This window comes from Arabidopsis lyrata (genome assembly GCF_000004255.2).
Source record: "Arabidopsis lyrata subsp. lyrata unplaced genomic scaffold ARALYscaffold_3, whole genome shotgun sequence".
Classification (NCBI taxonomy): Eukaryota; Viridiplantae; Streptophyta; class Magnoliopsida; order Brassicales; family Brassicaceae; genus Arabidopsis; species Arabidopsis lyrata.
Window position 1 is genome coordinate 15,195,371 of NW_003302553.1, and position 25,080 is coordinate 15,220,450.

The 25,080-nt window shown below is 41.1% G+C and overlaps 4 protein-coding genes across 10 annotated transcripts; 2 read left to right on the forward strand and 2 right to left on the reverse strand.

Annotated features, from left to right (window-relative positions):
* Positions 1-364: 364 nt before the first annotated feature.
* On the forward strand, positions 365-8,149 carry LOC9319831 (ABC transporter C family member 13). Of its 5 annotated transcripts, none has more exons than XM_021031459.1 (34): positions 365-500; positions 583-661; positions 741-826; positions 905-1,045; positions 1,128-1,256; positions 1,382-1,482; positions 1,560-1,608; positions 1,692-1,943; positions 2,013-2,082; positions 2,156-2,216; positions 2,327-2,414; positions 2,717-2,835; positions 2,917-3,014; positions 3,086-3,152; positions 3,271-3,388; positions 3,497-3,613; positions 3,708-3,788; positions 3,870-4,088; positions 4,199-4,300; positions 4,391-4,458; positions 4,571-4,702; positions 4,786-4,933; positions 5,033-5,292; positions 5,366-5,522; positions 5,606-5,781; positions 5,859-5,970; positions 6,058-6,111; positions 6,223-6,345; positions 6,462-6,560; positions 6,708-6,800; positions 6,869-6,979; positions 7,048-7,209; positions 7,293-7,480; positions 7,560-8,140. In XM_021031459.1, the coding sequence occupies exons 1-34, from the start codon at positions 474-476 to the stop codon at positions 7,993-7,995; spliced, it is 4,323 nt and encodes a 1,440-aa protein (XP_020887118.1). In that variant the 5' UTR covers positions 365-473; the 3' UTR covers positions 7,996-8,140. The 5 variants fall into 5 exon arrangements, with proteins under 5 accessions (XP_020887118.1, XP_020887119.1, XP_020887120.1 ...); XM_021031460.1 differs by having other exon boundaries at positions 583-623; positions 739-826; XM_021031461.1 differs by lacking the exon at positions 365-500 and having other exon boundaries at positions 583-623; positions 739-826; positions 910-1,045; positions 7,560-8,149.
* On the reverse strand, positions 8,139-10,796 carry LOC9319832 (putative thiamine biosynthesis oxidoreductase ThiO). Of its 3 annotated transcripts, none has more exons than XM_021031464.1 (9): positions 10,579-10,796; positions 10,451-10,508; positions 10,224-10,332; positions 9,986-10,130; positions 9,859-9,910; positions 9,632-9,778; positions 9,451-9,550; positions 8,984-9,125; positions 8,139-8,693 (listed from the first exon to the last, which is right to left on the reverse strand). In XM_021031464.1, exons 1-9 carry the CDS (start codon positions 10,704-10,706, stop codon positions 8,234-8,236), a joined length of 1,341 nt encoding a protein of 446 aa, XP_020887123.1. In that variant the 5' UTR covers positions 10,707-10,796; the 3' UTR covers positions 8,139-8,233. The 3 variants fall into 3 exon arrangements, with proteins under 3 accessions (XP_020887123.1, XP_020887124.1, XP_020887125.1); XM_021031465.1 differs by having other exon boundaries at positions 8,984-9,110; positions 10,579-10,794; XM_021031466.1 differs by having other exon boundaries at positions 8,984-9,110; positions 10,224-10,327; positions 10,579-10,594.
* Positions 10,797-11,660: 864 nt separating this feature from the next.
* Positions 11,661-16,147, reverse strand: LOC9321900 (DNA replication licensing factor MCM5). The gene is made up of 18 exons (XM_021033242.1): positions 15,705-16,147; positions 15,420-15,563; positions 15,170-15,349; positions 14,986-15,084; positions 14,774-14,910; positions 14,578-14,683; positions 14,131-14,265; positions 13,969-14,046; positions 13,659-13,763; positions 13,487-13,578; positions 13,274-13,406; positions 13,078-13,173; positions 12,839-12,930; positions 12,662-12,752; positions 12,470-12,579; positions 12,263-12,392; positions 12,073-12,174; positions 11,661-11,990 (listed from the first exon to the last, which is right to left on the reverse strand). The coding sequence occupies exons 1-18, from the start codon at positions 15,972-15,974 to the stop codon at positions 11,907-11,909; spliced, it is 2,184 nt and encodes a 727-aa protein (XP_020888901.1). The 5' UTR covers positions 15,975-16,147; the 3' UTR covers positions 11,661-11,906.
* A 3,626-nt stretch (positions 16,148-19,773) lies between these two features.
* LOC110230112 (uncharacterized protein At3g60930, chloroplastic-like) lies at positions 19,774-20,854 on the forward strand. Its single transcript, XM_021032106.1, has 2 exons — positions 19,774-20,082; positions 20,159-20,854. The coding sequence occupies exons 1-2, from the start codon at positions 19,774-19,776 to the stop codon at positions 20,852-20,854; spliced, it is 1,005 nt and encodes a 334-aa protein (XP_020887765.1).
* The last annotated feature ends 4,226 nt before the right edge of the window (positions 20,855-25,080 follow it).

Genomic DNA, 25,080 nt, shown 5'->3' on the forward strand with positions numbered 1-25,080 from the left:
TGGCGTATAGTTCGTGTAGCTGACAATGATTTTTCCAACTATAAACGAAAAAGAGAGAAATAAAGCAAAATACACATCACGAACAAGTGTGAAAGTGGGTAGACAACACTTGGTGGGAAACCCAAGAGATGAGTGGCATCCACGTCATCATATAAAAGTGATCCATCCCATTCCCACGCACGCATGTATAAACTGATCTCAGCTAAAGTGATTATTTTTATCTTTGGACCATTTCCCACTTAACTTTAGCTTTTAACTTTTAATGGTCACTACTAAACTACTGAATAATGATGGCAGCTTTGTGGACTCACACCACTTATTAATGTACATAGAAATATATTCAAAATTAAAAGAAGTCCTGCTTTGATTATCAAAAAATCTAAACTAAAACACTCCTCTGCAAATATTAAATAGAAAAACAAAGAATTTGTTAAATTCATCGGAAGGCTTTGGGACCCTAGGGAATCCATTCCATGGCTATTACTCTTGCTAATTCCACTGTAAGTAGAGTTTTTGTTTACTACTATTACCTTCTTCTCTATGGGTTGTTGATGATGACAAAATTTTCAATCTTTGTCTCAGCTTCTCTATATGGACGCAAACCTGGAACGTCTGGGCGACTTATATCCTTCTTCAGCTTCTTGGGTTTATAGGAATTTGTGTATGTATATAGAGACATGAATGCTCTAGAGTTTCAAATTTCTTAATTTTGGATTGTGGTTCCTTAAAAATGATTACAGTTTTAGGGTTTGGAGCAAATGTAGTTACTCTTCTTCTGATTCTGATTCTCACAATAATGAGAAGAAATGATAGGTGTAACAGACGGGTAAGAGTAAGCCTAATTTTCTGCTTTTGTTTTGGTAAATAAAGAACTGATTCATTCTCTTCTGATATTCTTTATTAGAAAAGCTACATTGAGAAGTGTGTGTTGTATGTAATATCTGCACTTGGAGCATGTTTGTCATGTGTGGACTTGGTGTTGTTTGTGAGAACAAACCGTAGGAGAGAAGTCATGTTTCTTCCGTTGTCTCGTTTCGCAATGTGGGTAAGCGTCTTGTTATCAAACAAGAATACCCTTCTATCTCATCCTCTTTTGTTTCTGTCCTGAAGGTTGTTTTACTCTGCAGATTTCCATCATGCTCTCATCGAAGTTTGCTTGTGCGTGCTGCGTTTTCGCTAGCCGGATTTTATGTTTCTGGTGGATCTTTAGATTCCTAACAGACGCCCTTCATCTTAACATGATTTTCACTTTACAGGTAATTCAGTTGTATCTATTATCTGGCCACATTAACTATCATTCGAGTCACAATTTCGAATATAAGTACTAGTTGGTGGACATAGGAATGGATGTGATAATTCATATACCCTTGTTGTTTAGCAGAGTTTGGAGTGTGTAAAAGAGATTTGCCTCATCATGTTGGACATTGCTTTTGCTATATCTATTAATGTCCTTAGGATAAAGCAGACACCTCTCAAAATCAGGTATTTGCTTTAATATGGTTCTCTTATTTAATTTCTTTCTCTTTTTTTTCTTCTCCCATTACTTATTCTCCATGTAGTTCTTTGGAAGATCCACTTATTGAGGAAGGTGATGATCAAAGGCGCATTGTACGACATCTTTTCCTTCTAACTAAGTAGTACTTGTTTAAAAAGTAGTTAAAAGACCAATAGATTTATTTCATTTTTGGAAGGAGAAAACTGGAAGCTGGTGGGATTTGTTCACTTTTGGATACATCGGTTCAATAATGAAACATGGCTCAGTGAAGCAGCTAGAATTTGAAAATCTACTTCCACTACCACCTGATATGGATCCTTTTACATGTTGTGAGAATTTACTGAGATGCTGGCAACTTCAAGAGTGCAATAATTACTCAACTCCATCACTAATTTGGTCAATATCTGGTGTATATGGATGGCCATATTTTCGTCTTGGACTGTTAAAGGTACGTTTGCCTATTTGATTTTCTTGTAATCTTTGTTAATATTGCTACTTAAAAACATAACTTTTGCAGGTGTTCAATGATTGCATTGGCTTTGCAGGCCCCTTATTTCTCAACAGACTTATCAAGTATCTTGAAAAAGGTCGAGATTCTTCGTAAAGATTTAGTATATATGATTACTAATGGAATCATTGACACTGTGTCTAACTGAATAGGTTCAGGAAGTTCTGTTGGCTATACCCTTGCTATCTCCTTGGGCCTCATTTCTATATTTAAGTAAATATAGTGTATACTCATAATTTTTCTACATTTTTGTCATCTCAAATGTGTTCAAAGTGTAACAGTAGTTAGTAGGCACTTCTGATATATGCTTTTTTGTCTTTTAGGTCTTTTCTTGATACACAATACACGTTTCGTCTGTCAAAGTTTAAATTAAAGCTCCGATCTAGTATAATGAGTGTCATCTACAGGAAGGTAAATCATGTGAAGAGTTAAAACTGATATTGTGAGTGGTAATTGGTTCCTTAAATCTCTTGAAAGTGACAAGTCTGTAGTGCACTAGTATCTTTTTTTAATATCTAAAGAGTTCCTAGTATCAACTAAAGAAATTTTTGTATAAAATGGTTTTGGAACTTCTATCTAAAATCTTCATGTTTTGTGTTTTTTTCTTCTAGTTACTTCAGTGAGTATCCGGTTCAGGATAAGGCGCGTGGTGTATTATACATTTTGGTTCTTTGGTAAAAGATTTTTTTCTTAAGGAATTATATTGTATGCAGTGTTTGTGGGTGAACACAGCAAACCGGTCAGGATTTTCTGAGGGCGAGATTCAAACATTTATGTCGGTAGATGCTGACCGCATTGTTAACTTGTGCAACAGTTTGCATGACATGTGGAGGTAAAAACAATGAATGTGTTTCCGATATTAAGTACAAATAAAATGGCCACTCTTTCAATTTCATTTAAGTATTTGTCTCAGCCTGCCTTTGCAAATTGGGATAGCTTTGTATCTTTTGTATACTCAAGTCAAGTTTGCTTTTCTGTCTGGACTTGCAATCACCATCTTGCTGATACCAGGTACAAGTTTACCTTACAATAACTAAAATATAGAATGCCCACTTTTTCTCATTTACGCATTTTTTTTTCAGTCAATAAATGGATATCTGTGCTTATTGCATCTGCAACAGAGAAAATGATGAAACTAAAAGATGAGAGGTATGAGAAATTATATTAAAAGCCAACAACGTTTAGTTCTGTTTCCGGTAAGTTACTTAAGTGTTGATCCTATGAGGGATTTGAGTTGTAAATTGTAAAAGGTTTTGTTATCTATCAGGATTAGAAAAACAGGAGAACTTTTAACAAACATACGCACACTCAAAATGTATGGGTGGGACAACTGGTTTGCTGATTGGTTGAAGGAAACAAGGGCCACCGAAGTGACTCACTTAGCGGTTTGGTTTTTGTATCCCTTCTTTTGGTGTTTAAACTGTCTTATCAGAAATTTTCTCTATCTCCAAGTGCTTTGTATTAACGGTTACGTCTTCGTTTGGCTTTTCTAGACTCGGAAGTATTTAGATGCTTGGTGTGTTTTCTTTTGGGCAACAACACCAACTCTTTTTTCTCTTTGCACTTTTGGTCTCTTTGCTCTGATGGGTCATCAACTTGATGCAGCAACGGTACTTTTTGATCTTTTCTATAACATTTTCTGATTCAATTATGTAAACTTTTCTTGACAATCATGACACTTGAATTTTTTTTTTTTTTTTCCAGGTGTTTACTTGTCTTGCTTTATTTAATAGCTTAATCTCTCCATTAAACTCGTTTCCATGGGTCATCAATGGTCTCATTGATGTAAGCTTATCTTTCAATCATGTTAAGTAGCATTTTTATCATCTATTTCAGTTATATATCATTTTTGTTACCTTGTTACAGGCCTTTATATCCACCAGGCGTGTGAGCAAGTTCTTGTGTTGTTTGGAGCATAGTAGAGATTTTTCTATAGATTCTGGTTTAACCTCTGAAGACTTAGCTGTGTTTGTGGAAGATGCATCTTCTACTTGGTCAAGTAACCTAGAAGAGGATTATAACTTGACAATAAAACATGTAAGCCTAAGAGTGCCAAAGGGATCCTTTGTTGCAGTTATCGGTGAGGTATAGATTTCGTCCCCACCTTTGGAGTATAGTTAGATTAAATTATGATTAGGTATTTCTTATAGATGTCTTTCCATTTCTTGAACTATTTTTGTTTCCTTTATGTTCAGGTTGGTTCAGGTAAAACATCTTTGTTGAATTCACTATTAGGCGAAATGCGGTGTGTTCATGGATCAATACTATTAAATGGGTCTGTGGCATATGTACCACAGGTTTGTAAACTGATCAAAAAATTTCTATGTTTCTTTTTCTTTTTGGTTTCAATTTTGAAAAGTCTTACGTTTACCTCACTCTTCTGCAAGGTCCCGTGGATTTTATCTGGAACTATACGCGAAAATATCTTATTCGGGAAGCCTTTTGACTCCAAAAGGTCTAGTAAATTTGCTTCATCAACACATTTCTGTTCTTAAACTCATAAAGTTATGTTCTACATTGATCGAATGTACTTATTGACAAAGCTAGTTGTAACTTTGTTAAACTAGCTATTTCGAGACATTGAGTGCTTGTGCACTAGATGTGGATATTTCACTTATGGCCGGAGGAGACATGGCGTGTATAGGCGATAAAGGAGTAAACTTATCCGGAGGACAAAGAGCTCGGCTTGCTTTGGCCAGGTTTGCTATCTCTCTTATGCTCTTTCACCTTCCACAGACTGAGTGATGTGTTTCTGATGATTTTGTGTGTTCTTTATCACTAGGGCTGTTTATCATGGTTCAGACATGTACCTTCTTGATGATGTACTGAGTGCAGTGGATTCACAAGTAGGCTGTTGGATATTGCAAAGAGCACTTCTGGGTCCTCTGTTGAACAAAAAGACTCGCGTTATGTGCACTCACAACATTCAGGTTTCAATTTACAATGAATATTTATCAAGATCCACTTATTTTGATGGCACCTATCTCAATTTTTTTTCTCATGCCGTCATGCCGTTGCCACTATGACAGGCGATATCTTGTGCAGATATGATTGTTGTGATGGACAAAGGAAAAGTGAAATGGTCAGGAACTGTTACTGATATGCCTAAATCCATTTCCCCAACATTTTCTTTATCCAATGACTTTGATATGCCATCACCAAATCACTTGACCAAAAGAAAAGAACCTCTATCTATCAAGAAAGACGATTTAGATGAAATTAGTGAAGCTGCGGATATCGTCAAATTGGAGGAACGAAAAGAGGGCCGAGTTGAAGTAACGGTTTATAGGTAAAAAAATTTGCTTAACCCTTTTTTTTTTCTTTCTTATGTATAAGTAAGTGACTGTTATCCGTTTTTGCAGGAACTATGCTGCATTTTCTGGTTGGTTCATTGCTATTGTAATATTGGTTTCAGCGGTTTTAATGCAAGCTTCCCGTAATGGAAATGATTTGTGGCTATCATATTGGGTTGACAAGACAGGAAGAGGAGTATCACATTACTCAACCTCGTTTTATTTGGTATTAAACTCGCGCCGAAAACCATGAAATGTAACTCTTATTTCTCTGTGTTCTCGACTTTGATAAAACTACTAATCTTGCAGATGGTTCTGTGTATCTTTTGCATCATTAACTCAATTCTAACCTTGGTGAGGGCATTCTCGTTTGCATTTGGAGGATTAAAAGCAGCAGTGCATGTTCATAGTGCATTGATCAGTAAGCTTATAAATGCACCTACACAGTTCTTTGATCAGACACCAAGTGGAAGAATACTTAACAGGTTAGAGACAAGAAAACTCTTTAAATCATGTGTCTTGTTCTTTATCTTAACTTCGTTTTTGGTTTTCCTCTGTTCAGGTTTTCCTCTGATCTATATACCATCGATGACTCTCTCCCGTTTATTCTCAACATTCTTCTAGCAAATTTTGTTGGCTTGTTAGGGATTATTGCAGTATTGTCTTATGTTCAGGTTTGTCTCAAACTCTTCTCTCTTGTTTTTAAGTATTATTCTTCTGCTTTGTTGGAGGAGTTACATTAATGTATAATATGTATACAGGTTCTATTCCTGCTTCTGCTTCTGCCATTTTGGTACATATACAGCAAGCTTCAGGTACTTTTTACCTCTTGTAAATATTACAAATAGCTACTTTGATTTCATATTTGATGTTCCCTTAGAGAAGAATAGGAGTTCAAAGTTTATACTAACTGAAAATTGTTTCAGTTCTTCTACAGGTCAACGTCAAGGGAACTACGAAGGTTGGACAGTGTTTCAAGATCACCGATCTATGCATCGTTCACGGAGACACTTGATGGGTCATCAACTATCAGGGCTTTTAAGTCTGAGGTAGTTTGGTTCTGCTTCTAAATGAGTTGTTCTTATGATTGTGACATTTCTAGTGGTTTTGCTTCTCCACTAATGACAAACCTGTATGCTAATTCCGGTTTGATTCTGCATGACAGGAGCATTTCGTAGCTAGGTTTATTGAGCATTTGACGTTATACCAGCGGACTTCTTACTCAGAGATAATTGCAAGCTTGTGGCTCTCCTTGCGTCTTCAGGTACATTAACACAGCTTTCCTTTGTAGCTCAGGACCATTTTTATTCAGCTTTTGACGATTTGCAACAACATTTAGTTTTGTGTGTTCTGCAATAAATGAGTATGGAAGTTTCGAAAAGGCGCTGATCATTTGAGTAAACTGGTTCAGTTGTTAGGAGCAATGATTGTCTTATTTGTCGCGGTAATGGCTGTTCTCGGCTCCCGGGGGAACTTTCCAATCAGTTTTGGTACGCCTGGACTGGTAAGAAACTGCAGTTTTCATAAATTTAAAGGAAAGTGAAAGCATAAAATTTATAATTTGAATCACAGGTGGGATTAGCTCTCTCATATGCAGCTCCACTGGTTTCTCTGTTAGGAAGCTTCTTAACAAGTTTTACGGAAACAGAAAAGGAAATGGTTTCTATTGAAAGGGTTCTCCAGGTAATGATCTTGATTAATTAAGTAATTTTCATAAGTTAATGTCACTAATTACTCTCCTGTTTGAATAGTACATGGATGTGCCTCAAGAAGAAGTTTCTGGTCGTCAATCTCTCAGCGGTAAGTGGCCGGTTCAAGGATTAGTTGAGTTTCACAATGTGACAATGAGATACATCTCAACTCTGCCTCCGGCGCTCAACCACATTTCTTTTACAATCCAAGGAGGAATGCATGTACGTGTATAGCCGAGCACTCTATAACAGACTGAGTTTTCCTGTCTCATGAAAGAAATTTTTTGTTTTTTTTCGTTTATCAGGTAGGAGTAATTGGAAGAACTGGTGCCGGGAAATCTTCGATATTGAATGCCCTTTTCCGGCTTACTCCTGTTTGTAATGGAGAGATATTGGTGGATGGAATTAACATAAACCATCTTCCAATTAGAAAGCTTCGTTCTCACCTCGCTGTTGTTCCTCAGAGCCCTTTTCTGTTTCAAGGATCATTGAGGTAAGGACTTTACACAAATTGCATTTAGTAATCAGGGTCTTGATTGCAGTTTCCATGATAAAAGTTGTGGTTCTCATAGGGATAACCTTGATCCTCTTGGGTTAAGTGAGGATTGGAGAATCTGGGAGATCCTAGAGAAATGTAAAGTTAAGGCAGAGGTAGAAAGTGCAGGAGGGTTAGATTCAAATGTAAAGGAATCTGGATGTTCCTATTCTGTTGGGCAGAGACAGCTTCTGTGCCTTGCCCGTGCTTTGCTCAAGTCATCTAAAATCCTATGCCTTGATGAATGCACCGCCAACATCGATGTTCACACAGCTTCACTACTGCACAACACAATATCGACGGAATGCAAAGGCGTAACAGTCATTACCATTGCTCACCGCATTTCAACGGTTCTTGATTTGGACAGCATCCTTATTCTTGATCGCGGAATTCTTGTTGAACAAGGAAAACCACAACATCTTTTGCAAGATGACTCCTCAACTTTCTCAAGCTTTGTCAGAGCTTCAAAATGAAATGTTGTTAGAATCTGATTAGTTGTAACTTTTGATCTAACAACTAGTTTGAAAGAAAATTAAGCAGAACTAGTTTCAACTGTAGTAGCCTTGTTTGACTGTCATTTATATGCTCAGTCTTTCATAATAAATGACTCTTCCTGGACTTCTTTAATCCAAAACATGACACAAAAAGATTCTTCTTATACAAATTCATATTTGTAATTCAATGGTGACTGAGAAGTAAACAATAGTACTCTTATAGTCTGTTTTTCTTCCAAGAAGTTAGTTCAGAAGGAATTAATTCTTCCTTGCAACTTAAAACAGCTTTAGCCATGAGTTTCCCAAGCCAAGCATGATAGAGTAGTCCCCTTGATCCGAGCCCTGAAAATACCCATAATTTGCAAGACTCACCTGCTGCACCTATGAGCTGATTTACACATCCCAAGAGCGGCAGTGACCCAAGGCTTGTGACAGGTGGCATTGCTCTCAAACCTGCCCTTGCTCCCGCAAATTCCCACTTCTCTATGTCTGGATAAACTGCACTTGCTTTCGGAAGAAGCTCGTCGAGAGCTCTTAAAGCTTCCTCTGCTGGGACATCCGATGAATAATTTCTTGATTGCCATTCCCATGTGGATCCCATGTGTAGATTACGAGGTCCATGAACCGCAAGCCACGCATCTGACAAGATCGAAGGTCCATCGTCCGGGTAACTTCCTCTGCATTACAGAATTCAATAAAGAAAAGCTTTTGAACACGACAAAATACTTCACCAGTAAATAAACCACTAAGATAAAGTAGCTGAGCTCAACATAGTAATATGCGAGTATGCGACTACATCAACTCTACTAAATAAAAGCTTTGAGCTCTAGCAAATCTAACCAGCCAGAATTGTACAGTTGAATGAGGAGGTAAAGTTGACATCAGGGAGATATGATTCAGATTTGAAAGAAAATACTACGAATGGATAACTATAGGCGTAAGGTCTCGAAATACAAAGAAGAATTACCTGGCACTCTCGTGTAACTGCATATGAGTAATGACACCTCGGCATGTCCTTAAAGGGAGCTTTCCAGTAAGCCCTGGAAGAAAGTCTACCTTGGATCCAAGACATATTACTACTGCATCATATTCTCCTACATATAACAACACTAAAGCTGTTCATACTAAATTGCTGACCATGCGGATGAGAAAAAGCATGGATACTCTACTCTTCGATTGTTAACAGCTAACTAAAGTGTGCTCATGGACTCACATAATTCTTTCAGACCAAAATTATCTAGAAATAAGTTTATTACATCAGTTTACGGTCCAAGAAAATGATTTCATGCCTGTAAAACTTGATCGAAAAGGACTCCTTGTGTTTCAAGGATGTATCTATAAAGCTTATGCAAGTTCCAAGGTTAAACCAAAATACAAGAATATTGTTCAAAATAGTAAGAGCAAAGGAAGAGAAACCTGAGAAAAATCATTCACCTTCAAGTTCAAGCACATCACTTATAGATTTCTTCACCAAAGTTATGTTTTTCCTTCCAAGTGATGCTCTTGCGGAGTTCTGGCATGCTAGAAAGAGTGCCTACAGAAGGGAGAAAAACTCGGTAAAGAAAAACGCAAAAGCTTGGTGCTAACATATTTGTGTTGTCTTATGTCTCTTAACCTGGAGATATCGCTGTGGATTAACATTCATAGCGCCTGGAAAATAGAAGGCGCAGTTCAAAGGCAGGTATAGATTGGGGACAAGATTTCGTGCACCATCTTTGTCAATAGTCTCTACAACACAACTAGCAAGACAGTTTCGAGCATTCTAATCGCATAAGTAATAAACAGTAAAACTACGGGTTTAGGTAAATATATCTATGGTATCTAAGTCATATTCAAACTTACATCACTCATTAAATCTAAAGTCTTGGCATTTGTTGCTGGTCTCAAGATTCCCCTGAATCAAGAAGAACTTCGTCAAACTAGAGTTTTATTGAATGAATATTTCAACTTAGTGTTATTGAGAGTGTACCTTCTTCGAACCATAAAATTTCCGAAACTCTCGCTGGAGTTTCCATTCTCCGTAGCTGGGTAACTAGAAGAAGCAGCTGTTTCGGCCACATTTAAGAGCTCTAAACATTCTCTCCAACACTCAGCACCATGCCAAAGCAGCTTCCCTGCATAAAGTAAGAATCTTTATGAAACTAAACTTTAAAAAAAATACAATAAACTCTTCCAGCTTAATCACCAAAGGGGACAATTTCTTCTACCTTTAGGAGAATAAGGGTGGAGGAGTCCTCCAGAGACACCAGAAGCCCCACCTCCTATGCCAACTTCATCATATACGTCAACACTTAATCTCAGCTCTTTTGGACTGTCCTGCAAAAACAACACATATATTCTTAGTGATTCGCCAAAATGTTAAACCAAGAAGCAGATTTCTCTCAACACAAGAACAAAATGAAATTGAGAGATTCCGGGAGCTTCAGAGAGTAACCTTAAGCAGGTGCCAGGCAACAGAGATTCCAGCAAAACCCGCACCAAGGACGGCGTACCTAGAGGAACAAGAAGAAACCTTAAAAATGACAGTGAGAAAGATAGAGAGAAAAAAAGAAGAGAGCTAACCTAAGAGGAGGACGGTTGGGAAGAGAGAGAGATGCCGAAGAAGAAGAAGAAGAGGCGAAACAACGGGGAATCTCAGAGAAGCGAGGCAAGAGCGACAGAGACAAAGGCTGAAAAACAGCAGTGGTCATGTCTACACGACAATGCCTTTGGATTCCACAAATCCAATTAGGTGTTACTATTACTAATGGCCAATTTCAAACACTTGTTTCACCAATTAAACAAACCTTACTAATGCCTTTGCCTATGAGTGAGCAAAGGCCTGCGAGTTTGGTTCAAACACTTCGGTTCGGCGGATAGTCCGTTTTTCGGATAATTCAATTACCGAATACGAGTAAACAAAAATTCTGCTTGGACCGATTTGATTATCGGTTCATTTAATTCGGTTATGCCAAATATTCGTAAACTCGGTTCGATTCGGATAGCGCTTGCTAAGATATTTTGGTATAATTTTGTAAAATTCGGTATGTTGGTTAGAAAATTTGAAAAAGGTTAACCAATCCGTTCGATGAACCAAACACATTCTAAAAAAATTACCTATCGGTTCACTCCTGTTAACCAATTCTGAACTTAAACTCTCATATCTCAATTCGGTTCGACCGGTTTGGTTTTTATTTAAAGACCTACTTCTTTGAACCACCGACTCCATCGCATCGAAAATCTAACAATATTCTACTCAAAAGAACATTCTGAGCCAAGTTGAACTACATCCTAAGTCCAACAACAATTTTTTTTTTTTTTTGTTCAAAGTTCAACAACATTCTAAGTTCTAATAACAACAAAAATCTTTACTTAAGAAAATTTTGATTTTCATTTACGTTTTTTTTTTAATGTAATGTTAAATTAGATTCAAAAAAAAAAATGTTTTTACAACTAGTGCAATTTTTGTTGATTTATGCTAAAACATGAGATCTAACTAATAAACGATTACTTAACGCCTTGATTCAAACCACACTTGGAGACTCTTGTCGTATCTTGGATTACCATGTTATCGGATTTTTCGTTTACGTTCAGAATACATGAATAAAAAATTTCACATTTTTACTTTATCAACTATTCTATCTGCACTAGATTATACCATTCAGTAATCTTCTAACGCTTTCCTAACATTGGTGGACGTTTTAACAAAGGACAACAATGGTGGAGAATACATTAGTTTGAAGCAAGCATAAACGTATACCAAGAATCTTCATCAAAAATACACATGACATAAGCTTCTCTTCTTTTTTTTTTTGGTATTTTGCCTACAAATTAACTTAATAATACTAAATATTGTTTTGTTATCGTTGAAGTTGCTGAGACTAAAGAAGAGAGATTGCATGCCTAGACGATCAAGCTTTGCGGACAATAGAACGTCTCTCTCGCTGGTACTCAACTTCACCTCTCTGGTGCATTATCAACAAAGCCCTCCTCACCTGCCATTTTAACATTCACACAAACTCAAAAATCCCATTCACATTACTGAAAATTAAACAACAAAGATGTTAGCTTAGGTACCATTGAATCGTTCATTCCCATTCTAGCCAGATCCTCTATCAGTCTTCTCTCTGATAACCGAGCTCCGATCCCCATTCTTCTCTTTATCTGTGTTTCCGCTTGCTGTTTTTCACACCAATACAATTTAGTTATTACATCTCCAACCAAAATCTAGGAGATATGATGATTCTTTCTTCCCACAAGAACTAACCTTGATTTCATTGGCCATCTCGCCTGTTATGTTTATCTGTTGATTTATCCCTGATCTTGCTGCATCCATGGTTGAGGTATCAAAAAGTTTAAAAGCTTTGTCTACATCATCTGGCGTGGCCTCGTGTGACCTGACATATTTAACAATGTCAATGCACCGCACAGCCCATCAGGTTTCGGGAATCTCTATGTTAATTAGATTACTTACAGTCTCATTTTTGCAAGTGACTCACTCAGTCTGACAATAGCTTCCAGTTGTCTCACTGTGATAGGTATCGGAGCAGCCTCTCCTGTTTCATGTGCACGTCTCTTCATATCCTGTTTAACAAAATATTTATACTGAGACCAACTTTATCTTTTACCATTTTATTGTCAAATGTTCTAATGTACTGACAATTACCATTCTGATTGTGACATATTTTCGCTGCAGGTTCTCAGCAGCGTCTTTTGAGAGACGGGGATGACACCTTGCTCGACAGTATTGTATATACCTAATGTAAAAAGAGCATTATATCTTAGAGTCACGATTTTGTATTGAAAACTGAACACATTGTTTTCTTGAAGAATGAAATCACACCTTTTGAGCCAATTATCTTCTTTAGAATCTGTGTTTTCATCCGAAAATTTGTTCGCAGATGCATGAACCCTTATAATATGGCTGGCTATTTCCTATGAAACGATTATAAACATTAATCATGTCTACATAAGCATGCAAAGAAGCAAACTTTCCAATCACAGTGATCTCCTTCATTAATATCTATTTTCCATTTTTTACTTCATAAAATTTCTGAAAGAATTGTTTCTTTGCTTCCTTACCTTGTCTTGGGAATACTTCCTGATGTCCTTGACAATGAAGATAAGATCAAATCTAGAAAGAATTGTTGTCTGCAAATCAATATTGTCCTGTGCAGTCTGCAATTCCAAAAAAAAAAAACACACACCCCTTAAGAATATTGCAAACAAGAATCGGGAAAACAATGATATTGACAAAGGAGAGTACCAAATTTCAAACCTTAAGGTCATCATATCGACCTGATGGCGGGTTAGCAGCAGCAAGCACCGACGTTCTAGAATTAAGGACAGTTGTTATTCCAGCTTTTGCAATGGAGATTGTCTGCTGCTCCATTGCCTCATGAATAGCAACTCTAGGAAAAAAAACATTCCGTCAATTCTACTCATCAAGAAAAATTAGATTCGTCTACACTATGATTCAGATTTGAATTACCTATCTTCCGGTCTCATCTTGTCAAATTCATCAATACACACAACACCTCCATCAGCCAAAACCATAGCACCACCTTCAAGATAGAACTCTCGCTGCAATGAACATATTGTGTAAATAACTTAGAATCTGTCATAAACATATCATAGAAAAAACGCGTGAAGATAGGACATACAGTGCTGCTATCTCGAATCACCGAAGCCGTGAGCCCAGCAGCGGATGAACCCTTTCCAGATGTATAAACAGCAATTGGAGCCGTCTTCTCCACAAACTTAAGAAACTAGAGAGAAAAAAATGCTGTTTAGCTTTCAACATGGAAGCTACATAAGTTGTAAATAACACAGACTTTTTGTAAGGATTGTAATCTAACACTTGAACAGAAGGATGTAAGACGAATATCAAGCTAATAAGAGAGACATAAAAAATAAAATAAAAAGAATACCATACTTATTCTAAACCAATGATACTAAGACCACATTACAAACCTGTGATTTTGCAGTTGATGGGTCTCCCAGAAGCAAAACATTAATATCACCTCTTAGTTTCACTCCATCCGGCAGGCTCTGAATTGAATATAGAAATGTATATAAATCTCAAAAACTTATCCAAGTGCACAGAAAATGAAAACTGAAATCGCAGTTTCCTACCTTCCTGGATCCTCCAAAGAGAAGACACGCAGCTGCTCTCTTCACATCCTCATGGCCAAATATAGAAGGAGCGATCTTGGTGCAAATGTTCTTGTATACATCTTGACTATCAGCAAACTTTTTGAATTCTTCCTCCTAAAAGTAATATTAGGAAAGGCAAAACTGATAAATGGAATTGTACAACAAGGCTGTATAAAGTGATGTTCCAAGCAGGCCTAAATGGTTCATAGTAAACTAATAGCACAGAGTATGTTTCCTGAAAACACCATCACATCCATTTGGGAGTTACATAAAGAATCAAATTTCATAAAGCCAACAGCTACGTAAGGCATTTGGTTTCCAGTAACAGTAGTTCAGGCATGTTGACTTTAACAGTCCATTGTGAAACCATGGATGGCATAGGCTATCAAATGAAGAAAAAAATGATCCAAATGATGCGATACTAACTTCGTCAGGAGTGAAGTTGGCAGGGCCACGGGAACTGGCCTCATTTGTGTCTTCCAATCCAACAACTCGGATATAAGGCTGCCTAATTGCAACTGCTCCTTTATGCCTACATCAGAAAGTAGGGAAAGGTGTTCATCATTGTTGGTGTAACTTTACCAGAAAACAATCTACACTCTCATTTGACATAAAAGCTTACGAGTTAGATGATGATGAAGCTTGGAAAATGCTGTAGATACCCATTACTGTCAGTCTGGTTCCAGGTACAATTGTTTGTACAAGATGCCGATCAACTGAGAGAAGCATATTTCTTGGAAGCTCTCCAGTAGGAACATCCTTCAAAAGTCAGAAGCATTTCATATAGAACTGCCCAAACCGAAGATATTACCATGTAAATAAACAGATCTATACCTCCGGGTTCTCCTGTAGCTTTAACGTCTGTTGATCAACATACTGGCTCCTATCAGGAACCACCATCCATGGATCAAGAGGGCAAGGTTCCTCTCCAGGCTAAACAAATTCCAATTGGTCTAATCAAGACTCAGGATAACTACAAAGTTAAATCACAAACGAATAAAAGAAATCATGCAAGAACCTGTGGAATATTATCACATGATCGAGGAACAATTGCCCCACCAAGACCCGGACGACATGGAACTTCCCTTGTCTTTTTACAATTCTTACATACCAAAAACACATAAGTCGCCTTTGCTTTCACTCTGGAAGCTGCAATACTAATCCCAGAGATTTTCACCAACTTTGAGATGTACTGGGCCTGTCAAAAGTAAAGAGTAGATAAATCTCCAAGGCAGAGGTTATAATCAGATACTAAAAGAAAGACATACCCCAAGTAATCGCATAGATACTGGATCCTCTCTTGAAGTCAGCAAAATCTGAACATCTCTAGGCAGAGGTTCCTCCATTTCTCCTCCCTCATTAGCCTCCCTCATTTTCAATCCAGTCAACACTTCACCAGCTGCTTTCTCAAACTGCAATACAAAGATTGATTCATTCCAACTTTTCTCAACAATAAGACAAATAAACACTGCAATTTTCAGTAACGCTAAAACACATATACTTCCATCATATCTATCTATATGAACCCTAATTTCTTTTAATTGCAGTCGTACCACAGGGAGATAATCGGCAGGAGCAGATCGGATTAAAGAAGGGAGATCGGAATCAAAGGCGAGGAGATCTTCGAGGTGGACAAGAAGTCTCTTAGGGTTATCGAGGAGAGCTTCTCTGTAGGGGAAACAATTCTGCTCGATCTCGAAATTTCGAATGAATTCCTTAAATTTGGTTAAGACGGCATGGGGGCTGATAGTGGTGGCGTCTCCGGCCTCCGGGAACTGCGGCTGGTCGCTGTAGTAAACTGCTCCTTCGTCCCAACCTGACATCTTCGCTTCCTCTCCGTTACGAATCTCTCTCTCTCTCTCTCTCTCTCTCTCTGTATCAAAAGTTCTCAAGGCAAAGCGAGAGTGGGAAGAAGGGTTTTTAGTCGACGATGAGTTTTGGCGGGAAGAGTGTGGCGGGAAACGATGGGCCGGGCCCAAATCGCGTGACGTACGGACGGATTGTGTAAATGGATTTCGTTGGCTACTGGGTTTGCTTTTTTCGGCTAATGTTACCTTTTTATGCTTTCAAGTTTCAAAGATACCAAGGAAACAAAAGGGTACAAATACATTTATCATAAGGATGTTGCAATGGGTTAAGAAAATTCAGTCCAGTCCGAACTTAATATGAGCCTTTCAACAAAAAGCCCGATATGATACCGTTTAAGTTTTTTTTTTTTTTTTTTTTTAATTAATTAATTTTATTAAAAATTACATCCTAAAAGGAGATGGGCCAAGGCCTTACAACGAAAATAGAAGCCCAGTTACAAAAACCAACAATAACCGTTTAAGTTATTGTTGGTTTTCGCAGGTAAGGTAACTAGATATGGATCCGTGGGCACTGATTACCGGTCGAAATTATCATTCTTAACTTTAAATTTTATTTTTGTAAGCATAACTAAAATTATATAAACATATTTCTTTTAGATAATGCTGCATTTTAATTATTTTTTAAATATAGATTTATATTGCACACTATAAAACATTATTTGTAGTTATGTTATATTAATTATTAAATCAACTAATATAAATATTAGCGTATTTATAAAATTATATAATTTTTTACTTATTATATGTTGTGAAGTCATAAATATTCATAAATTGTATTATTGAATTTTAATAACTTATCTATTTCCATCGAAAAGAGTGTATTACATCTTATAATTTCAATGTAGGCAAGATGAAAATAAACTACGACAATAAGCAAAAATGAAGTTTTATAGTTACGTGGTATAGTCAATTTTTGGCTCATATTATCCATTTTTTTATTTTCTCTTTATTCCTTTCGCTCGTCGGCGAAAAATTTTCAAATCTCTATTTATCTTATTTTGTTTGAACTCTTCTTTCTCTCTCCTTCCTTATTACTCCACTTTTTTTATCTTCTCCGACATCAGATCAAACCTCTCCGACAACTGTAGAAGTCGAAACTAACACAATCAAGATTTGTCTAGGGTTTTATTTTAGGGATACGATAATCGTGAATTCTCAAAGAACAACAGAAACGTTTGTAACCAAAGATGGTGTTCTTGATATTATTAAGAAAAAGATGACTTTGATCGTACAAGAGTTTGATCGTAAAAGGAAAAAGATGTTTGTGCTGTGAGAGCTTTGCGTAGTGTAAATTCTAGAGCGATATTGCTTGCCTTTTGTTTGAGCCTTGAGTCTCTTTATATAGGGGTGATAAAACTTGTGCAATCGGCTCGGGTACACAGGGAAGACTGGCTCGGGCACTCTAGGATGGCTTGTTCGTGTGTCCCCGAGGCGATGGGCTCAGAAACTCCCGAGGCAATTGGGCTCGGGTGCTTGAGACGTTTTGTTCAAGTATCCCCGAGGCAATTGGGCTCGGGTGCTTGAGACGTTTTATTCAAGTATCCCCGAGGCAATTGGGCTCGGGTGCTTGAGACGTCTTGTTCAAGTATCCCCGAGGCGAAGAGCCCGGGTGCTTGAAACTACTTGTTAAAGGTATGCCCGAGGCGATGGGCTCGGGTGCTTGAAACGTCTTGTTAAAGTATCCTCGAGGCGATGGGCTCGGGTATACTAAATCGATTAGATGGATATCCCGAGGTGAATGATGCGATGCCCCGAGGTGATCACAGAAAGACTCCCGAAGTGTTCTAAGTCTGGCTCGGCGCCAAAGGATGGAATCCGACCCCAACAGTTAGCCCCCCAGCTCGTTAGTTTGGAGAACCAAGCGTGACGAGCTTTATGACAATTAGGCCGAGCCGTTTACTTTGAACAGTTCGGTCCCTTTAAAGTTTTTGGCGATTTGAATTCCTCTGTCGTTTCATCTTCTCTTGGCGTGTGACGGTTGGGATTCCTTCTCGAGAAGTGGAAAGGTCCTTTCGCTGATTCCCGAGACTCGTGCGGATGCGAAGTATCCTACTCACTTCGTTTGTGCCCGACGCGCCTCAGACGCGGATACGATGTGTCTTATTTGGCTCGTTCGTACCCGACGCGCCCCAAATCTCTATAAATGTTAAGGCTCCGATTCAATTTTTCATTTCGCAATTGCAAAGGAAAATTTTCAAGGTTCGTTCTCTTCTCTCTGATCTTGAGTTCTTGCATTTTCTACTTTTTCCGTTAATACTTCCGTCATAGCGCCACCGTCATTAGATCTAGGTTGATTTCTCCGATCTGTCAAACTTTGCTCTTCCGATCAACTTCTTCAATCTCCCGAGCCAGAAAATGTCTCTCTCTGATTCCAGCGACTCGCCCCGAGGTGACACTCATCTCCCCGTCTACAAGAGAAAGATGGTCTGGAGTTCCTCGAGCGACCCCGAGGCGGATACCACGGACCATCAGATCGTGTTGTACCGTGGTAGTGACGCAGAGTCGGCTTCACGGGAAGAAGACCCGAGCCGTTTCATCGTTCGGGAAGACGCGATTGCAAATGTGGCTCGGGATCAGGATTTGCCTGATGATCCCGAGGCGATTTTGAGTAGAAGGAGGATCCATCCACCGGCAGCTGGTGAAGCTGGAGTATCGTGCTGGCGAAATGCCCCCGAGGCGCCTCTACTTCCTATTAAGGCCGAGGAGGTTCACTACGATTCTGACGAGGCGGCTAGGTTGCTCCAAGCTAAAGTCCAAGCAGCCAAGGGTCAACAGAAGAAAAAACGAGCCAAGAAAGCTAGGAAACCTGATCCCCCGGGTTCTACTTTATGCACGGAGGATTCCCTTCGGGATCTCAAGGCTCGATTTGGTTTTAGCGAGGGGGTTGAACTGAGACTTCCAACTCCAAATGAGCGAGCCGATGATCCACCCGAGGGGTTTTTTACCCTTTACGAGGGGTTCTTCTATCATTGCTACCTTTGGCTTCCAATCCCGAGGCCGATTTTGGCGTTTCTGTGGTCGTACAAGATTGCTTTATCCCAAATAACGACCCGAGGCTTGCGGCATCTAGTGGGGATTTTAGTCCGAAGTATTGAGATGGTCAATCTTGTCGACCTAAGCCACTTAAGGAATCTCCTAGAGATCCGGCGCATACCGGGCCCTGTTGAGAGATTTTACATATCTCCGAGGCCAAATAGGAGGGTTATCGGTGGTTTCCCGAGCAAGGATGAGAAATACACCGACCATTTCTTCTTCGTAGCCTTGAATGAGTATAGTGTCCACGGGGACTACTTAGGGAAAGTTGTTGGAAAGTGGAGACAAATCGGTACTACGCCCGAAGCCGTATTTGCTGTCTTGTTTTGCTTTAAACTTTTTACTGACCGTTTTTCTTGTTCATGCAGATCGGAACCCGTCGTTTCTCGAAGACATTCCCGAAGGTTTTCTAGATCTCCACGACGAACTAATTGCTCAGAAGTGCGATTGGACAAAACACTTCTCCCAGGAAAGAATCGAGAGAGCCTTGCGTTTGTTGCACGGAGCTCCCTGCCAGTCTTCTTCAGAATCATCCGACCACCGTCTAGATCACCTCATTGAAATGCAAGGAGCTGCGCAATCTCTGAGAGCCAGGAAGGCTGCTGAAAAGAAGGCGGCTAAGGAAAAAGCCGTTTTGGAGGCAAACTTCAGACCTCCTACTCCTCCCGAGGCCAACCCTGAGGTCGTTATTGGTGCCGAGGCAACTCATGAAGCTCGGGATATGGTTTCGATCATTCCCGAGGTGGCCGGGCACATCTCCCCTACGACCGACGTCCCCGAGGTGGTAGGGACTCTGGTCGTTGCTGCTCCAGCCGCCGAGGCGAAATCCAAAACTAGGGGAAAAAGACCCCGGGGTGATGGCTCGGGAGTTTCTAGGAAGGAGAAAAGGAGTCGTAGCGAAACTCCAGTGTACACGGACAAGATCGCTTCGGCGAACTTTGTCGCTTCTTGCTCGGGTCCGCCACTGTCTACTCCTGATGCCTTGTTGGAGGCTCAAAACTACCGTGAAACCGCTGCCGGATTCCTGAAGGTATCGTCGATCTGTTCTTGACCTATTTTACTATCGTTTCCATATTTGCTTGCTAATGATTCTCGTTCTATTTCAGGCCTTCCATTCGATGAATTCCATGGTTCGGGCCTATGATTCTGGAGCTCGGAAGTCCGAGCTGGCCCGTGAGAGATCGGAGACGTCCCGAGCTAAGGTCGAAGCTAGGTTGTCCGAGGCGATCGCGGCTAAACAGGAAGCTGAGGCGTTGGCCAAGGCCGAGAAGGTGGAGCGATTGAAAGCTTCTGAGGATAGCCTGCGGACTCAGAGAAAGCTTGAGGCCGAGGTCGAACGACTCCATCGGTTATTTAATGAGGAGAAGGCTCTCCGGGAGAAGGAGATTGTCAGAGAAAAGAGGGCAGCCAAAAGGGAGTTTGCCGAGAAGGTCAGGGCTATCGAGGCGAAGATGGACCAGTTCGGGGAGGTATCCACGCGCTACATGTACTTGGTGCAAGCGCGGGCCAATGCCGAGTTGATAGCCGAGCTGGAGGAAGGGAAAAGGGTAGAAGATGAGAAGGCCGAGGTCCTTCAATGGACGGCTGAGTATGGGGACGCCGAGGATGAGTACGTCCGTCTCGGGACCGAGCTGCGAGAGGACTTGAAGCTTCCTCCGGTTTCCCCGGACTTTGTCGACGATAGCTTCGGGAACCGTTCGATCGAAGGTGTCGCGGCTGCGATAGGCGTTGCCGACCAGTCTGGTTCGAACCGAGGTACCGAGGTACCTCAAGTTTCGCCGGTTAACCAAGACTCGATCTGATCCCGAGATGTCTTTTTATTCTCTCTTTTGCCCCTTTTTTTTGTAAGACATGCCTGGACGGCTTTATCCACTGGATGTTAAGTATTTTTATCTTAAAACTTTTCCGAACTGAATCCAATACTAATGTCAAATATCTAGATTTATCTTCCGAGCTAACTGCGAGAGGAATCGTGCACCAGTGTTAAGTTAACCGGGTTTATGATTTGCTTGTTGAGAAGTTAAATCCAAATGTTTAAACTTTTCGAGCCGAAAGTGTAGTGAGTCGTGCACCAGTGTTAGGATAACTGGGTTTTGACTAAGTGGGACTAATCCTTATCGGTTGCGACCCGAGCTGATGTAGTCGAAACCAGTGCTTAGAAGCGAACTGGGGTACCAGTGTCGAAGTCAACTGGGTTTTCTGAAGACAATTTCCTTATGGCAAGATATCTCCGACCGAATTGTCTCGAATGCTTGTATAGCGCGCTGTAACCGAAGTGGTGAAAAGAGCTTTTTCTGTCCGAGGACGTGGCCATCGTCCGAACGAACTTTTAGCTTTATAGGTCGATAGGATGACCGTTAAAATTTCCGAGGTGGATAAAATTGATAATCCGAAGGGTAAAAACTTAGAGAACTTGAAAAAATTTAGTGGGAGTATATATGTATACGGACCCACTCCCCCCTTTTTTTAATTAGGGGGGGTAGTTGAACTTGTCCGAAGACGAGCTGCCTACGTACCCTTTTCAGGGATCAAGCCACCCCGTAGTTCGAGTACATGCGTACCTTAGGTTTTTAGCGGTAATATTTCCTAAGATGCATTGCGTTCCAGGATCTAGGTACCGCTTTGCCGTTCATGTTGACGAGTTCGTAGACGCCGGGACGGATTACCTTTGCGATCGTGTAAGGTCCTTCCCAATTCGCGCCGAGCTTACCTGCGTTCTGTTCGGCGGTATTCTGGAAAACTTTGCGCAGTACAAGATCTCCTTCGTAGAAACGGCGATGCTTAACCTGAGAATTATAGTACCGAGCCGTTGCATTCTGATAATTCTGCATACGGATCAAAGCCGAATCACTTCTTTCGTCGATTAAGTCCAGCTCGTCCAGCATCATCTGAGTGTTGGAATTTTCCTGCTCGGGGAGAAAACGTCTTCTTAGTCCCGGGATCTCGGCTTCGGTGGGAATCACACACTCCGTGCCGTAGACAAGGGCGAAAGGTGTTTCTCCCGTGGCCCGCCGCGGCGTGGTTCTGTGCGACCATAATACTCCTTCCAATTCATCGGCCCAGCGGCCTTTCTTTGCGTCGAGGCGCTTTTTTATTCCGTCGAGAATCGTCTTGTTTGCCGCCTCGGCCTGTCCATTTCCCTGAGGGTACCGAGGTGTAGACTTGCTGAGGCGAATTCCCCATTTCTCGCAGAATCCTTCGAACCGAGCCGAAATAAACTGCGATCCGTTGTCTGTGACGATCTCGTAAGGTATCCCATGGCGGCATATGATGTTCTTCCAGACGAAGTTCTCGACCTGCGCGTCTTTGATGCTGGCGAAGGAGTCCGCCTCAATCCATTTGGAGAAGTAGTCTGTCAGTACGAGTACAACTTTCTTCTGCTTGGAGTTGTGTAGAGGTCCGATGATGTCCATGGACCATCGCATGAATGGATAAGGCGAAGTGATGGAAGAGAGGAGCTCGGCGGGTTGATGAATGGTTGGTGCGTGCCTCTGGCATTTATCACATCGTTGAGAAAACTTCTCGCAGTCTTTGACCATCGTCGGCCAAAAATATCCGTGGCGTTTGATCTTTATAGCCAGGGCTCTTCCGCCAGAATGGTTTCCACAAGATCCGCCGTGTACTTCTTCCATGACTCTCCGAGCTTCGTTTCCTTCGACACAGATAAGGAGGGGACCAGAAAATCGCCATTTAAAGAGCTCTCCGTCGATCAGAGTATACCGAGCCGCTTTGGCCTTAAGCTTCCGAGCTGCCCACTTTTCAGTAGGAACTTCTCCATCGGCGATGTAGCTTCGGATGGCTCCGATCCATTTGGCGTCGCTTCCGTATTCGGGCTCGGTTGCGTCCGTAGTTTGCTGGTCTAGCTGTTCGATGTCCATTTCTTCCGGTTCTTCTGTCTCCCGAGCTGTTAGAACTTGATCCTTGCTATTATCTTCAATGCTCGGAGTCGCGAGCCGCGTATTCTCCATTGAATTGATTAGCCACGAGCTGGGAGTCGCAAAAGGCTCGCAGCTTGTTGATCTTAAGTCCCCGAGCCAGCTTAAGTCCTGCTATCAGCGCTTCGTACTCAGCCACGTTGTTAGTCGCGTCGAAATTTAGCCGAAAGGATTGTTCAAGGATTTCACCCTCTGGTGATGCGAGGCGGATTCCGACGCCAGAACCTTGTTTTGAGGATGAGCCGTCGACGTGGAGGATCCAAACAGCGTGGGATGACTCTTCTCGGACGTTCTCTGTTGGCAGCTCGATGATGAAATCGACCAGGACTTGAGATTTCGCGCATGTTTTGTTTCTGTATTCGATGTCGTACTCGCTGAGTTCTACCGCCCACTTGGCCAAGCGTCCCGATTGGCTCGGACTGTGCAGTACGGTTCGGAGTGATACAGGCGCCATGACGACAATTGAGTGAGACTGGAAATATGGTCGTAGCTTCCGAGCTGACATCACTACGGCGAGGGCGAGCTTTTCAGTTTGCGGGTAGCGTGTTTCCGCGTTGGTGAAAGTTTGCGAAACATAAAATATCGGCTTCTGCTCCCCTCTATCTTCCCTGACTATGACTCCACTTATAGCCGTATCAAAGACTGCGATGTACAGGAATAATGGCTCGCCCGGGACTGGTTTCGCTAACACCGGTGGATTAGCCAAATACTTCTTCAGTTCCTGGAAAGCTTCTTCGCAGCGATCGGTCCATTCGAATTTCTTGTTCCCGCGCAGAGTATCGTAGAAAGCAAGGCATTTGTCAGTGGACCGCGAGATGAATCGGTTCAAGGCTGCGACTCTCCCGGTGAGACGTTGGACTTCGCGTTTGTTCTGTGGTGAGGGCATGTTTAGTAGAGCATCGATTTGCTTCGGGTTTGCCTCGATGCCTCGGTGAGTTACGAGATATCCCAAGAATTCTCCAGACTTTACCGCGAAACGACATTTTGCCGGGTTAAGCTTCATGTTGTGCTTGTTGAGCTGGCGAAAACAGTCGCGTAGATGGGCTATGCGATCGCTTTCTTCTAGGGATTTGACTAACATGTCATCGATATAAACTTCCATCGTCTTCCCGAGCTGTTCGGAGAACATCCTGTTGACGAGCCGTTGATACGTTGCGCCAGCGTTTTTGAGTCCGAAGGGCATGACTTTGTAACAGTAGATACCTCGGTCTGTGATGAATGCTGTCTTCTCGCGATCGTCGGGATGCATGAGAATCTGATTGTATCCTGCGAAAGCATCCATGAATGATAGCAACTTATTTCCCGCGGTTGCTTCCACTAAACGATCGATATGTGGGAGCGGAAAACTGTCTTTAGGGCAAGCTTTGTTCAGATCGGTGAAATCGACGCAGACTCTCCACTTGCCGTTCTTCTTTTTAACCACGACATGATTTGCTAACCAGTCCGGATATCTTGCTTCAGAGATCGAGCCGATCTTCAGGAGCTTTTCTACTTCGGCGTTCACTGCATCTGCGCGATCCCAACCCAATTTTCTTCGCTTCTGCTTGATGGGCTTGAAAGATGGGTCAACATTCAGCTCGTGGCAGATTACGTCGATGCTTACCCCAGGTAGATCTTCAGCCGACCAGGCGAAGGTGTCGATGTTCTCTTTGAGGAATGAGATGAGCTCGGTCTTGATTTCTTCGGTTAAGTCGCTGCCAATTTCCACGCATCGTTCAGGCCGTTCGTCGTCGAGGCTAATGGAGATTACAGGATCCGAGGTAGGCTTCTTCTCCTCGCGCGCCTCCTCGATCTGTAATTGCTATAACTGTTTAGATATAGCCTTCTCTTCACTCTGGCCAAGTTTTGATTTCTTGTGATCGGTTTCAGCCTTCTCTTCAGTGACAGGGTTTCGGAGTTTGTGTGCTGCCATAAAACACACCCGAGAATTTTTCTGGCTGCCCCAGATCGTTTTCACGCCATTAGGGGTCGGGAATTTGACACACAGATGATATGTTGATGCGACAGCTCGCATTAGGTTTAACCACGGAGTTCCCATTATGACATTGTAGATGGTTGGTCGATCGGTAACTGAGAAGTTGACTATCTTCGTT